This window comes from Mobula hypostoma, chromosome 3 (assembly GCF_963921235.1).
Source record: "Mobula hypostoma chromosome 3, sMobHyp1.1, whole genome shotgun sequence".
In the NCBI taxonomy this organism is placed as follows: domain Eukaryota; kingdom Metazoa; phylum Chordata; class Chondrichthyes; order Myliobatiformes; family Myliobatidae; genus Mobula; species Mobula hypostoma.
In genome coordinates, this window is record NC_086099.1 from 194,464,061 (window position 1) to 194,479,790 (window position 15,730).

Sequence of the window (15,730 nt, forward strand, 5' to 3'; positions counted from 1 at the left end):
CTAGAGGGCAAAGGTCAGAGGCATCCTAGTGTTCTAGTATATAAATCATAAAATGTTAGCAGGCATATTCAACAAATAGGAAAATGGTATATCAGCCTACATAGTGAAGAAATTAGAGTTTTAAGAATAGAGTGGTCTTGTTCAGTCGTACAGGCCACACCCAGAATACTACGTACAGCTTTGGTCCACTTAACTAAAAATAGGATACTGTAGCATTGGAGGCAACCCAAAGGAGATTCACTAGACTAATTCCTGGGAAAGGGGATTGTCCTAGAAAGAAAAGCTGAACAGCTTGGGTCTATATTTCTTGCAGTTTAGAAGAATGACCGTATTCAAACATAAAAGATATGTGGGCTTGACAGGGTAGACGTTGAGGTATTTTCACTGGTGGGAGAGTTAAGAAAGGGGTCATAGTTGCAAAATAAGGCTAGTCGTTTAAAATTGAGGGGCACAGAAACTTCTTCTGACAGAGGATACCGAATCGCTTGAATACTCTGCTTCAAGCATTGTGAAGGCCAGCTATGTTTAAAGTGGGGATATATGAATACTTGACAAATCAAAGAATTCATGGTTTATGGGGAACTGGCACAAATTTTTCCTCCATGATTATTTGAGCCCAACATCAATTTCTGTAGCGAGTAGTGTTTTCATGCACATGGTTGAGACCAGTACACAGAAGCAATAGAAATGGGACAATGATTAATCACAATCAAATGGAGATCATTCTTGCAATTAAATGCATTCCATTAAAGGAGCAGATTGCATTTTCTGTGAATCTGGATGAGGAATGTTGCAACTGGGTGACAGGCTGAAACTATGACTCCAACTTGTGAAAGGGCTGCATTATCAGTAATCTGTAAATTAAATATACAGTATTTGTAGAGGGAATTATTATAACTAAAGACTTCTGGAATTTCTTACCTTTAATAGATCCCACTGGTTTCACATATTTATCTACCCCTCCCCACCTGACCCACTATCAGCTTTAGGCAACGCTAGACGGAGAGAGTGCTTGAATGTAAAAAGTTACCATCCAGACAATTAATCTTTACTACAGCACACATGGAAACAAGCTGCTAAGGGCATACTTTTTCTTGTAAAAACTGAGCCAACTTGAAACCAAATCTTGAATATTAAATTACAATATTAACTTTGAGAATACAGCTTACCTTGGTACTCCGTCCATGGATGTGGAGCCTGTAACCTTGGGCATCTGACAATTTGCTGCTGAAGCCAGTTTTAAGGCAGCTGTTGGAACATTATTTAAAGTTCGTGGTATATGACGTGCATTCAGACTGGTGACAGAATTAACAGCAGCTACTGAGCTGGGTACACCTATGCGAAGGCTGTTGCCAAGCAAAACCTGAGGACTTGAGTTCGTAGTATTTCCATGGTGACTCAGTGCACTATGGGAAGTTGCTGTCTGTGTGTTGCTGCAGGAAGGCAGTAAGGCTGAACCTGCTGCTGATGATGACGATTGACTGGTTTGCACAAGTGCTGTAGGTGTGGTACTCGTGAGGTGTAAGCCCTTGTACGATCCTGTGAATAGTAAAAATAAAACAGAATTAGAACACTTGCATGATCTTGAGATCAGGGCAAGAAACAATCAGTGAAATTATCTGAATTAATGTTGGTGCATTTGCATTTGGGAAGGCATTATGACCCACAAATTCATATTTCATCAATTTCATTGCACACTAAAGGAATATGTGCCACAGGTTAAAGCAAGCAAATATATCAAGTAACACAACAAAGTGCCAATCACATTTGTTCTGCCTTGTCGAAGTATTAAGGAAAGGCTTTAAAAAGCTTTGTCACATTCAAAACCGATAATACTCGGAAAGGTTCAAAGACTGGGCTCCTCCAGAAATGTGATTATTGTTTTCTCAGAGCATTTGTCAATGAACATCTCTAACATGCAATTCCCCAAACCCCCAAGATAAAATACTAAGCCTACATTTAAAAGGGTTATGGCTGCATAGCATGATTTCCACAAGAGATTCTGCAGATGCTGGAAATTCAGAGCAACACACAAAATGCTGGAGGAACTCCGCAGGTTTTCTGGTTACCTGCTTGCTTTTTTCAAACAATAACAGTTCCAATTCACTAATCTTTAAGTAGCAATTTTATAGTATATGCCTGCTGATCTTCCATTTTTAAATCAGATGTCTAAAGTTGGGATGGAAAACTAATTTAAATACTGTTCAAACATTATACAGGGTATACCATTACAGGAATGAAAATAAGCTGCTCTTAAAAATTAAAATATGAATGAAATCAGTGAGCTTTAAAAAAATGGCTGTAATTAGCTGAAGGTATGAATAGCCTCAGTTGTTAAACATGCCTTCAGTTGGCTGTAATTTAACAGCAACTTTGTGAAGTGTTCTTTAGGCTAAATGGGCAAGATTCAAGTCAATATGTTTAGCCTCTAACCAAACTTGCCTGCTGGTCAGTGCTTTATTTTTGTCAGCTGGAAGTGCAAAATTTTTGGGACATTAAATTATACTCCAACACAGGTTGCTATATTGTTTATATGTAAGTAAATGGAGAACAATTAGTCTCACCCTTATAATGTTTAGCTTCATTTGTCACACATAAATTGAAACAGTGAAATATATCACTTGTATCTCCAACCAACACAATCTGAAGAAGTGCTTCAAGCGCAACACAAGATGCCCATATATGTATATTTTTGGAGCGTGGAGGGAAACCATAGTGCCTGGAGGAAACCTGTAGTCACCGGCTGAACATAAAATTCCTTACAGACAGTGGCAGGAATTAAACCTCAATCACTGATTGTGGCTGTGAAGTGTTGTGCTGACTGCTACACTACTGTGCCAACCATAGCAATGAGCTTGAAATTTTTCTCCACATTGCCACAAATATAGCAACCGTATTTAAAAAAAGTTACTCAATATAGTCAAAAAGGCTGGATGAGAATGAATAACAAATTCTCTACAATGTAAACTTTAATAACATATTCCTTTACATTTCTGAAAATATGGTCTTTCTCCCCATTCATCTCCAAAAGTATTTCATTTTGTGACTATCTAGATTTACCTGAGGCTTGGAGGACACCATTGATTCCAAGCACTGCCTCCTCCTTTGCTTTGAATGCCATCAATTGTTCGGATGTCATTAAAGCCGAGGCTGCAAATTGTGCGCTGACTGAATCCAATGTTTTTGAAACAGAACCCTGTTGTACAAGAATAAAGAAATTATCCAATAAATCAGAAATATTATTGTAAGCAACAAATAATTGATTTTTAAATAGATCACCACTTCAGAAATATTTCTATTGTTTGTATTCAATGAAATTTATGGAGAACTAAGTAATTATGATCATATGGTTGCTGTCTAATTTCATTTAATATTCAAAGATCTTAGAAATGATGACAAGGTGTTCTGAGATGACCTTTGCTGAACGCTTTCCATTGCTTCAACAGGCAACTTTTTTTTTGGCAGCATTGAGCTCACAGTCAAAAATAACATTGCTGATAGCTGCAGCTATTGCCCCACTTGTATAAGAATATGCACAAAGTCTTCCAAAATATTAATTTATACACTGTTCATTGCCTAGCAGAACAGTTCATTTTAATCAAAAATTTTTCAGTGACAGTTCTAATCCTGAAAACATAACTTCTTCAATCTTGCCACAGTAGTGAATTAAAAACTGATTATGCATCAATCCAATGATTTCAATTGCCAATCAAACCTGAGTTTCTGTATTTCTCTACTGTTGATAATTCGCCTTGACACAATTTCCTTCAAAGTTTTGTATAATAAAGATATCAACCTTAAAAATCATGTGTACCAATAGGTTTTCGTTATGATACTGTATTTAAAGTATACTTAACGAAATCATACAGCTGTTAAAGTAATATTTAATTGAACAGTGCTTACCTGTGAAGAATTGGAGCCTGAATTACTATGTGCTAGCTGCTGCTGAATCTGTGCAAGTTGTTGTTGCTGCATCAGTACTAGTTGCTGTTGATGTTGCTGGTATTGTTCTGCTGTAAATGCTGAACACAAATCAATTTATTAAGGCAAATTTGATGCAAAAGTAAAACTGATGCAAGAAGCGTCTGCCACTTTCAGATACATCTGGATTCTACACATAACTGCACCAGAATCAACACTTAGGTTGTAAATATTGCTTTGATATGTTTACCAGGATAGTTTTTCCCAAAGTGATTTAGCAAATTAACCTGTCATCTCTGTACAACTAGATTTAATTCACACATCTGATTATGAAATGGGCATTAAATATTCTGGAGAGTAGGGTAAGAGAACACGAAGACAAGAAACACACATTAAAAACCTGCTGATTAGAATGACCTTCATACAAGTTACTGAGTAAACATAAAACCCCATCAGTTAGTCCTCATCAAGTTGGAGTAATCAATTTGGGATGTTATGGGATCATAAAATAGGAGTTCCAACATATGAACTTTTCATACTTGTCTAATCTACCTTTGTACTATTTTTCAGCATTTTCCCCATATCCCCCAATTCATTTAATATCGAGAGATCTATCCACTTGTTTTAAATGAACACGATTGCTTCCATGACCAGGATACAGAATTCCATAGATTCACAAAGTGAAGAAATTTCACCTCATTTCAGCCGTAAGACTTTTCTTGTTCCCAAAGCATGCTTCCTGGTGCAAATTTCCTCAGTCAGGAAAACAATACCATTTCTCAAAATTTCATCTAGTCTAGTATCAGCTAAATCAATAATATAGACCATGAATAATTTCTTTCCTCCTCGACCTTTCATTCTTCAAAGCACCTCTCTGGTCATAACTCAACCCCAGAATGATCCATTTACTCCTATCCTTAACCATTTTCAATTCTCTTTAAGTATATTCCTCCCAACTCTATGTGCTTTAACCTCCCTCGTTAACCAACCTCCTGTGTTCGACTTATTGAAAATATTCCTGAAATCCTAAATACACATCTACTGGTTCCTTCTTATCACCTCTAATTCATATTCTAAAAAATTAATGCTAATTCTAATCAATCTTATTACTCTTTTCAAGGTGTCTTATTAACACATTATTTATCATAAATCCCAGCATTCCCCCCCACCATAATTTCTTTCCTTCCTTAAATAGCGGGGCCACCTTTACTATCACCAATCCACAATCTAAGAACCTGATAAAATATGACTTAAAGGGCCATCCTTCAAATTTTTGAGACGTTAATCATCAAGTTCTTGGGATTCTCAGCTTTCAAGCTCAACAACCTAACATCATTTTTTGAGTAAATTGTTTGAATTAATGTAAATACTGTGCATTAAAAAGGAAGCTGAGGAAATGTAAATAAAGTCACCTTGAATTTGCTGTTAAGATTACAGTCATGCAGATGACATCATTCTAAACAAAGTAAAAGAGTAGCACTTCGAGTCATTAGAATTCAGTTGTATTTTATGCATCATTTAACAACTCATTAAAATGCAGAGAACTGGGATTGGCTTTCTACCCACCCACAAAAAGCACAAGATGTTTGTTCCTCATTCAAGAGGGATCTCGTAGCACTATCCCTCTATGCACTGCAATTCGCTTATCACCGAAACAGGTCTATGGCAAATATTTCTCTGGCCCTACACTCATTTCTGGAGCATCTCGACAATAAAGACACTTATGTTAACTTGTTTTTATTATTGACTACAACTCCACCTTCAATACTTTAATTCCAAACTTGTAAACCTGACCAACAGACCATAATCAGTAAAGATGGAAGGCAACACCTCTGCTCAATTACCTTCAGCACTGGTGCCCAAAACATTGTCCTCAGCCCCCTACTCTAATTCCTGTACAATCACGACTGTGTGGCTAGATTCTGCTTTAGCTCCATCTACAAGTTTGCAAGTCTCACTACCACAGTGTACCGTATCTAAAATAGCAATGCAAGAGTACAGGAAGGAGATGGAGAGTCAAGTGACAATGGAGTCATGACAACAATCTTTTTCTCAATGCCAGCAAAACAAAAGAACTGGTCATTGGCTTCAGAAAGGGGTGGCACACATACTCCTGTTTACACCAATAGTGCTGAAGTCAGAGTTAAGAGCTTCAAGCTCCAAAGATCAAATAGCCTATCCTGGTCCAACCATGCTGACACTACAGCCAAGAAAGCTCACCAGCATCTCTTACTTCATCAGGTGATTAAAGAAATTTGGCATATTCCCTTTGACACTCAGCAATTTTTAAATCTGTGAATCATAGAAAGCGTCCTATCCAGATGCATCACAGCCAGATTTGCCAACTGTTTTGGCTATGACCACAAGAAACTGTACAGACATGTGGACAGAGGTCAATCTGTACTTCCTCCTCTTCATGGCCTCTATCTACACTTCTTGCTTCTTAATAAAGCAGCCAGTATGCAGGAGCCCACCCTCCATTGATGATCTCTCCAACTCCCTCCAATCAGGCAGAAAATACAAAAGCCTAAAAGTATGCACCAGCAAGCTCAAGGACAGAGCCTATCGCACTATTCTAAGACTAATAAATGGTTCCCTCTATGATAAGATGAACTCTAATGTCACAATCTATCTTGTTATGGTTTTGCATGTTTACCAGTGCTGCACTTTTTCTGTATTGTAACTCTTTATTCTGCACTCTTATTATCTTGTGCAACCTCAATGCACTGTTGTAATGAATTGATTTGTATGGATGGCATGCAAGTTTTTCCACTCTGCCTCAGTACTTAAACTGATTTATGTTCTAACTTAATTATTGCCAAATCAGTGTATATATAACAAGCTAAACTGCATGAGCTGTTAGTTTTATTTTAATTGTATTCTTAAGTGGCACACTACTGAAACACTCATTAATGCCTGTTACCACTAGACTTGTGAATTTTTGGTCTTTATTTTAACTCCCAGTTAAGCAATACATTAAATTTAAAATCTTATTCCTCAAGACCCATCTGTCCACACAGTCTCACCAGTTTCTGGTAATCTTCCCAGCCTCATGATCCACTGAGATCCATGTATTTTTGTTCAAACTTCCAGACCATACTTGATTGAACTGCTTAATCAACGGCCGACTTGCTCTCAGTTACCAAAGCTCTAATTTGTAGCCTCAAGATGAAGATATGTCACCCAAATGTCAATGCATCTATAACAATGACTTTTTGATAATCCGTTTTCAAGTGTCATAGCCATAGGACACTGCAGCACAGAAACAGGCCTGTGGTACATCTAGTCCATACTAAAAGTGTCTTCAAGGTTTCAAGGCAGAGGGTAGCAATGGAAGGATTTTTAAAATTCCAAGCCTGCGACTAGGGGTGTACAAGGATCTGTACTAAGACCTTTGCTGTTTGTGATACATTTTAACGATTTAGATATAAAGGAGGTACGATTAACAAGTTTGTGGACGACATGAAAATTAATAGTATGCATAGTTGCATTAGCAGCAGTTATGGATCAGATAGAAAATAGAAAATAGTCCTGAGCGCTGCAAAATAGAATTTATTGCTGACAAATGTGACATGTTGCATTTTGTCAAGTCAAGTAGTGGGTAGGACATGTACAATAAATGGTAGGGCATTGAGGAACACTGAAGAGAGAAACACAAGGTCCCACATCCACGTCGCTGAAAGTGGCAATGGGTGGAAAATGGTAAGGTAGTACTTGGCATGCTCGCCTTCATAGGCTGGGGCACAAGATACAAGAATTGCGACAGTATGTTGCAACATTATACAACATTGGTTAGACTGCACTTAGCATACTGTATGCATTCAACAGGAATTCTGCAGATGCTGGAAATTCAAGCAACACACATAAAAGTTGCTGGTGAACGCAGCAGGCTAGGCAGCATCTTTAGGTAGAGGTGCAGTCGACGTTTCAGGCCGAGACCCTTCGTCAGGTCTCGGCCTGAAACGTCAACTGCACCTCTTCCTAGAGATGCTGCCTGGCCTGCTGCGTTCACCAGCAACTTTTATGTGTGATACTGTATGCATTTCTAGTTGTCACATGAAGTACATGTTTGTACTGGACAGGTTAGGATTTACTAAAATGCTGCCTGGATTGGAAGAACAGTAATGGAGTAGAGACTGATGGGCTGGGAATGACTTTCATGGAATGAAAACGACTGAGGCCAGATGCAGTTGTACAAAACTACAGTAAGAAAGGCATGATCTTTTTCCCGTGGTAGGGGTATTAAAAAAAAAGAGGCACAGCTTTAAAGAGAGAGGAAAGAGTTCTAAAGTGAATGTAAGAGACAAGTTCTTCTTGGTTGAAATCAGGAATGCACCATCAGCAGTGATGGAAGAATTGGGTAATTAGTACATTTAAGCATTTAAAAAAGATAACTAGGCAAGGCTACAAGAAAACAAGCCTATTAAAGAATACAAGCCTATTGCCACGGTGGCAATGGTAGCGTAGCAGTTAGCTGAACAGTATTACAGCTTGCAGAGTTCAGAGTTCAATTTCGGCATCATTCTGCAAGGAATCTCTGTGTGTCCTCCCTGTGGAATGAATGGGTTTTCCTTGAGTGCTCCAGTTTGTTCCTGCATTCCAAAGATGTACCAGGGAGGTTAATATGTCACTGTAAACTGCCCTGTGATTAGGTTAGGGTTAATTGGAATTGTGGGGTTGCTAGGTACGGTGTGGCTTGAAGGGTCAGAAGGGCCAACTGCACTCTATCAATCAATAAATAATTTTAAAATAAGTATGTATAATGGGGGAAATATGGGAAGATGGATAAAAGGTTAGCACGGACATGGTGGGCTGAAGGGCCTGAGAACCTTTGATTGGTTAAAGAGATTACTGCTTCAATTACTCACATGCTAACATTTTATGTACAAAAGGGGGAAATACCTCCTTTTTCAAAAAGAACAAGCTTAGATTCTAATCGGACCCATGGCTAGTTATTAAATAATAAACCTAGCTGTTTTAAAGATGCAGCTTCTTGAACTGAATGATATTCTATATCACACCATTCCTACAAAATGTATCATCCTATTTACTGTATGTACATTCAGATTTTAACAGGAATATTCCCAAATAGAATCATGAACCTCTGCCTTGGCACTAGCAACTACCTATCACACTACATTTCTTTTCTAGCACAGTCATGGTTACAGTTAGTCGAGACCAGTTGGATTGATCTCAATTGTGGGTCTGGTGAGTACTGTGCACGATGTACACAGATGGAAGTAGGAATCTCTTTTGTACATGAATTTCATCTGTGGTTGGGAAAAAAGCTTTGGAAATTTTTCTTTGAATGAACTGATTCTGTCAAAGGCAGTTTACTGGCACTTTTTAGTAGAAAAATGATTGAGTACATTATTCAGGAGTATAAAAGATGATCAATAAAACTTCCAGATTAAAAATACTGACTAAAGTATCAATAAATGTTCCCTAATAGCAGTAAAGCGCTCAACTCTTCAGACAGCATAAATGAAGCCATGAGTTCCCTATAGATAGCAGCGGTTTAGAGGGATATGAGCCAAATGCAGGCAAATGGAAATGATTGCAACACACATAAAAGTTGCTGGTGAATGCAGCAGGCCAGGCAGCATCTATAGGAAGAGGTACAGTCGACGTTTCGGCCGAGACCCTCCATCCTGATGATGAAGGGTCTCGGCTCGAAACGTCAACTGTACCTCTTCCTATAGATGCTGCCTGGCCTGCTGCATTCACCAGCAACTTTTATGTGTAACGCCTGAAATTCCAGCATATGCAGATTATCTTGCATTTGCGTTTTTAAATGGAATTGATTACTTGTTGCTGCAAGTACACTTTTCATTGCACCTGTGCATACTTGTGCAGATGACAATAAACTCAAATTTGTCAGGTACCAGGGTCAGCATGGAACTTGGAGGGAAAGGCCCTCTCCATGCTGTATTATTTTGACTAACAGTGCTCAATCCAAACCATCACCTAGTCCATTCACCTCAGAAGTGGGCCCAAATGTGCAGAATTTATTCCTGACACATGCAGACTAATATATGAAACTTTTAACAAACTATCCAAATTTCCAGTTCTCACTTTGCTCAAGAGCATTATTAATGGACACCTTAATGACATATTCTATTATATTTAAATAAGAGCATCTTCTAATTCTCATGCAGATGCAGTTACTTTGCTGCTGCCGCGAGTTATGACTGCTGCACTAAGGTTTTTCTTAATGTTTGAATCTAGAAATGTTTAATATATACAAAATGCTCAAATGATTACCAAAGTGATGTCATGTTATCATGGTGTACGTTTATGCATGAATGGATAAAAGTGCCAAATAGCAAGAAACACAAATGATTCATCTCTAAACTAATATTGTTGATGGGTTCTCAATGTGATTGCAAGGTCAGTTTCCACCCTGCAAGGAATGGTTGTCAGATAAAACATGGCTCACATTTTTCTTTGATTTCACAGAAAACAGAGCAAATGCAACAAACACGAATTTTTTTTGCTACAGCTTTAGGGCTGATGTACAATTATCTCTTTAGTGCTGACTGTACTCTGGAGAACAGGAATAAACCACAGGGTTTCAATTCCAGTGCAGTGTCAAATTCCATGCCAAAACAACCCCACAGGATTTCCCTCTTCAATTCCTTAATATTTAATAGACAGATATTTAAGTGTTGAGAATAAGACTTTAGCCATCCCAAAAATATGCAGCGAACTCTTGTTAACCACAGAAAATCTACATCTGAAAATAGATCTTGGCAACAGAACAAACAGCTCACCAAAATCAATATTTATCAAAATACATGTGGGGAAACTAAATATTTTTGATTCTGTGAATTCCTAGTATTTAAATTTTGCTACCTCCTGCTTATTGGAATTCTAATGGTTTGAAATTGCCACAAAACTGTTCATAACTGTCTATCTCAACACTAAATACTGGTTTAAAATACTACTTAAAAACAAAAGGTTTGAGATAATACAGTATTATTTGTGGAGACAATGTCCAAGTTGAGTTTTGGATGCAGTCTGTGTTTAAGCAATCTTGCCTCTGAAACAAAGCATGTTTCAAAACATTTACAGATCTAATACCCTTTCACTTTTAGAGAAAACAAGAGAAATTAAGGTGATTATCAAATTCTGAACTCCAGAAAAGTAGTATTAGTTTTAGATATTCCAAAGGAATAATTAAATACACTTCAGCCACCTGTTTTTAAATTGGTTATTATTCCTCGATAAAAGGAAATGAATAAACAAATCACTTAGAAATGGCTAGAGAAAGGGAGACAACAGCAAGAGACAGGGATAGAGAAATATGCTATCTGGTGATGCATATTCTGGATTTAATAGTTACTCTGAAACTATGACAGATCCAGTGGACGTAATCAGAAGTCTCATGTTATGTTGAAATACATAAAAGATTAAAACAAGTAATATGAGGAAATGCTACATGTTCCCTCACAACTAACAACTTCTGCTTTATCGTTCATTATCAGGGCTAATCTGATCCTGACAGCTCCACTTTCCTGTTGGTTCCTTGTATTCTTTAGATTCTCTTGTAGACCAAAAGAGCCCATTTTGCTCCTAATAGATTTATTATTGGCATGGGCATTGAGATACAGTGAAAAGCTTTAGTTTTGCATGCCGCCCAGAACAATATGTATCACAATTCAGCCTCCACTGTTCTGTGGTGAAGAATTCTAAATCCCCAAGACCATCAAAAGAATTCAACACCTCTCTCAAATTTAAATCTGAAAAGAAATGGGTAGAAACAGTAATAAAGACCATACAACTAAAATTGTTGTAAAAACCCACCCGCTCCAAGATAATCTGCATCTGCTGTATATGCACAACAAACATGCAGCAAACCATTCAGTCCAAAGGGACTTACAGCTCTCCAATTCATCACTCACATCTCATGATTGAAAAATAAGTCTTCTCACACTGAGGTCACTAACTTACTGCAGGACCAATACCATAATACTGCAGCATCCAGTGAAATGTCATTAAGTACATCCAACAGCTACAATATCTTTAAACCATTAACTCAAGACAGCAATATTGGGCAAATCAATTGTTATTATCACCTTATTAACACAATTATGCATCATTAAGCTCTTATCCTCTAACTCTATCTCTAAGTGATATCAATTACTGAGAAAGTGTGTTTTCCTGACCAACCAATTAAGATAATATATGGAAAGCAGTTGCAGCAACTAAGTCCTGCTGTTCTACATATTTAAAGCTAAGCAACAGAATAAATAACATTGACCACAGTGGTGTATACTTTTATCACTGACTGATGATTTATTTGGAAATAAATTCTTGAATTTTGACTCAGCAGAATGTTAAATTTGCTTTAAGAGACTAGATTCTTTAAAAAAGCAATGATGGTCAAATGTTCATATCATTTAAAAGTCAATGCTTATTCACAATAAAAAAAAGGTTTTATTTTAACTTTGATCTCTACTTTTATTGTATCTTGAACTTTAATAGGATGGCCTAACTTATCATTCTTTACTGGAAGAGAGTTATGAAGGATCTCTACCCTTGCATCTCATCAGGAAAGAGTACACACACCCTTACTAACTAGATTTGGATCAGAGCATACCAACTAACTAAAGTACCCAAGATTATTAGGCAGTTAGGAGGGTAGGGGAAAAGAAAATAAAAAGCAATTTTGAGGTGCAGTGGAGTTAATAAAATAGTAAGCAAAATGGAAGGAAAGAAAAGCAGTTTGACGTGGGAATCGGAAAGTGGTATAAGCACAATGGTAATAGCACAAGCTCTGGAGAAAAATCTAATGTGGTGGAAGAAAGCAACAAGATAAAGGTGATAGAAATTAATGGGAGGAAAGCATGGTTAATAAACAGTTGATATTCAGCACATTAAATGAAAATAGGAAACCTTAGCATCAAGAGATTGAAAGTAAAAAAAAAGAGGCTAAAATTTAAAACAAAAACAAATGGTAAAAATACTCAAGTCTGTCCACATCTGTGGAAAGAGAAACAGAATCAGAGTTTCAGGTTGGAGATCTTTCTTCAAACACAGGAGGTTCAACTTATTTTTCTTTTGATAAGTTATTGAGAAAAGAGGGTTGCCAATAATGCAAGTTACCCAAAGAGCAAGTTTGATGATATCTTCAGTTATTAAATAACAGTGCAAATAAAAAAAATTCTTCCCCGTAATTTTGGTAAAAATTTAAAATGTGAAAAATTCTCATACTTTCCCACCACACATGATGAATAAAGTCTTGTTGGGCTTCCACTTGGTAACTGTTTTGATCACAGACTGCCATCTTCATCAGGGATGATGTCTGGGTATGTCTAGTCTGGTGGTATTTATACTGCCATTGTACGTCCCTCTTGATTAGTTAGTTCTCATCCAACATGAATTTCGCTCACCTTGTTTACAATCGAATTCCAGTTCTTACTTAGAGCGAGATCTTCATCTTTGTTAAAATTATTCTCCTCTAGTTTTATTTCAATGGCCTCACCAGGCAATCCCAAAAGCCACTGGTCTGGCACAATAGTTTTGTGTGAAGTCAATCCTATGGCCACTGCGAATGCAATGTTCTGCTGCCGCCTATTTCTCTGGGTAACCCAAATGGATACACCTCTTGTACTACTTGATGTGGGTTTTGACATACACTGCTCCGCATTCATAGGGAATCCTGTAGATGGGATGCCCAGGCATTATCTCTGATGAAGATGGCAGTGTTTGTCATCGAAATGTTGGTTAAAATCAGTACCTGTACTTGGCTGGAAACCTGAGATGAATTGATTCTAAAGTGTTCTGATAATGGCCATTTATCAATGTTGTTCAATTTTCAGGTCCCTCCTCAATCTATCTGCTCTGAGAAGAATATGTTTCTCCAGTCGCCACATGACTGAGAAGCAATTCTATGCAAACCTCTTTCTTCCATCAAGTGGCACTCACATCACCAAATTCTGGCTTTACTATAACTTCCTGGTATTTTCACTGTATGTCTATCTATAAAGTGTAGAATGCATATCTGTGTGCTGGGGAGAGTGCAGGGCAGATACAATAGGATCTGACTGAATAGCAGCACTTTAGTTCTGGGGGAAGGCAGAAGTATAAAATTATGAGAGGCTTAGCTAGGATGGAAAGTCAAAATCTTTTAACCTGAGTAGAGATATCATAGTTTTAAAGTAACAGGTAGGAGATTTAAAGGGGACATTATGGGCAAGTTTTTGTTTTAAACAGAGTGGTTGATATCTGAAGCATGCTGCCAGAGATGGTGGTGGATTCAGATTCAATTGTTGTATTTAAGAAGCATTTAGCTAGACATGGTCATAATGCAGACAGCAAAAAGTTGGCATGGATGTGGAGTACCGAAGGGTTCAATTCTGTTATACACCCCTGACTACAGTATCCCATATTCCTGCAAGTCCTTCAAAACCACATCTATATTACCACTCATTTGCCTCCCAAAAGCATTTAGCTCATTTCATGGAGTCAGAGGAGACAGATACTGGGATCCAGAACAATAAAGATATGCTGGAGGAACTCAGTGGGTTGAGCAGCATCCGTAGAAAGAAATATTGACCTGAAACAATGACAATTTCTTTCCTCTCACAGATCATATTCAACCCAGAGATTCTCCAGCAGATTGTTGTGTCAGTTCATTTCACACCCTCTATATGTTTGCCATTTCAGTTTATTTATATCTGCCTGATTACCATTTTCATCATTGGGGGATACAACTGCATACCTGCTCTCCAGACTAAAGAGCAACCATTCACTACTATCCTCTATTTCTCAACCACTTCTGAGTTCATGTTGCTAATATCATTTCAATATCATAGATTTCAAAATTTTAAGGACTTTACATTTCTTTTTAAAAGTTAGTAAACACAGAACAGTACAGCACAGCACAGAAGGTCCTTTTGGCCCACAATACCTGTGTTGAAAATGAGGCAAATTTAAACTAATCCCAATGGCTCGCACATGGTCTTTATTCCCCTATCCTCTGCCTAAGTGCTTCTTAAACACTTTTCTATTACTTCTCCTGGCAATGCATTCCAGGCACATACCACATTGTACTTGGCTTGTAAAACTCCTTTAAATCTTTTCTCTTTTTTTGAGTTCTCTATTCCACATTAAATCATAACACCATAAGATACAATAACAGAATTAGGTCATTTGGCCCATTGAGTCTGCTCCGCTATTTCATCATGGTTAATCCATTCTTCCAACCAGGCCCAATTTCCTGCCTTCTCCCCGTATCCCTTCATGCCCTGGCCAATCAAGAATCTATCCACCTCTGCCTTAAATATATGTAAAGACTTGGCCTCCACAGCTGCCTGTGGCAAAAATTTCCACAGATTCACCACTCTCTGGCTGAAGAAATTCCTCATCTCCGTTCTAAAAGGACACTCTTCTATTCTAAGGCTGCCTCCCCTGGTCCTACACTCTCACACCATAGAAAACATCCTCTCCACATCCACTCCATCAAGGCCTTTCACCATTCGATAGGTTTCAATTATTCTGCTTGATTTCCTATTAATAATCCATATTCATGAGCTATACAATTTTATTTACATTATGCTTATTTCATTAATTACATAATGCTTATTTCACGATATTTCTTTAAAACTATATGTAAATACACTAGAACATTGACTTTAAATATGAAAAAGTACTAAGACTTTTGCAGTTGAGCATTCTAAGCAATTATGGCAAAAGCGATGAGCAATTACCATCACTGAATGCTCCTTATACGTTCCAAGTAGATAAATGAAAAGTGTAAACTATATCATGTTTGGAAGCATTTATTAGGCATGGTTAAAATCTG

The 15,730-nt window shown here is 37.5% G+C and overlaps 1 protein-coding gene and 1 long non-coding RNA gene across 5 annotated transcripts in view; one reads left to right on the forward strand and one right to left on the reverse strand.

The window, feature by feature from the left end:
- LOC134344474 (uncharacterized) overlaps nt 1-15,730 on the forward strand; it is a 190,622-nt gene that overhangs the window by 85,505 nt on the left and 89,387 nt on the right. The window lies entirely within an intron of this gene.
- LOC134344473 (enhancer of polycomb homolog 1-like) overlaps nt 1-15,730 on the reverse strand; it is a 213,511-nt gene that overhangs the window by 11,447 nt on the left and 186,334 nt on the right. For all 3 annotated transcript variants that reach the window (XM_063044345.1, XM_063044344.1, XM_063044343.1), the window contains 3 exons: nt 3,904-4,022; nt 3,061-3,196; nt 1,170-1,539 (listed from right to left, as the gene is read on the reverse strand). In XM_063044345.1, coding sequence (XP_062900415.1) covers nt 1,170-1,539; nt 3,061-3,196; nt 3,904-4,022 — 625 coding nt within the window. The remainder of the gene's footprint in view (nt 1-1,169; nt 1,540-3,060; nt 3,197-3,903; nt 4,023-15,730) is intronic.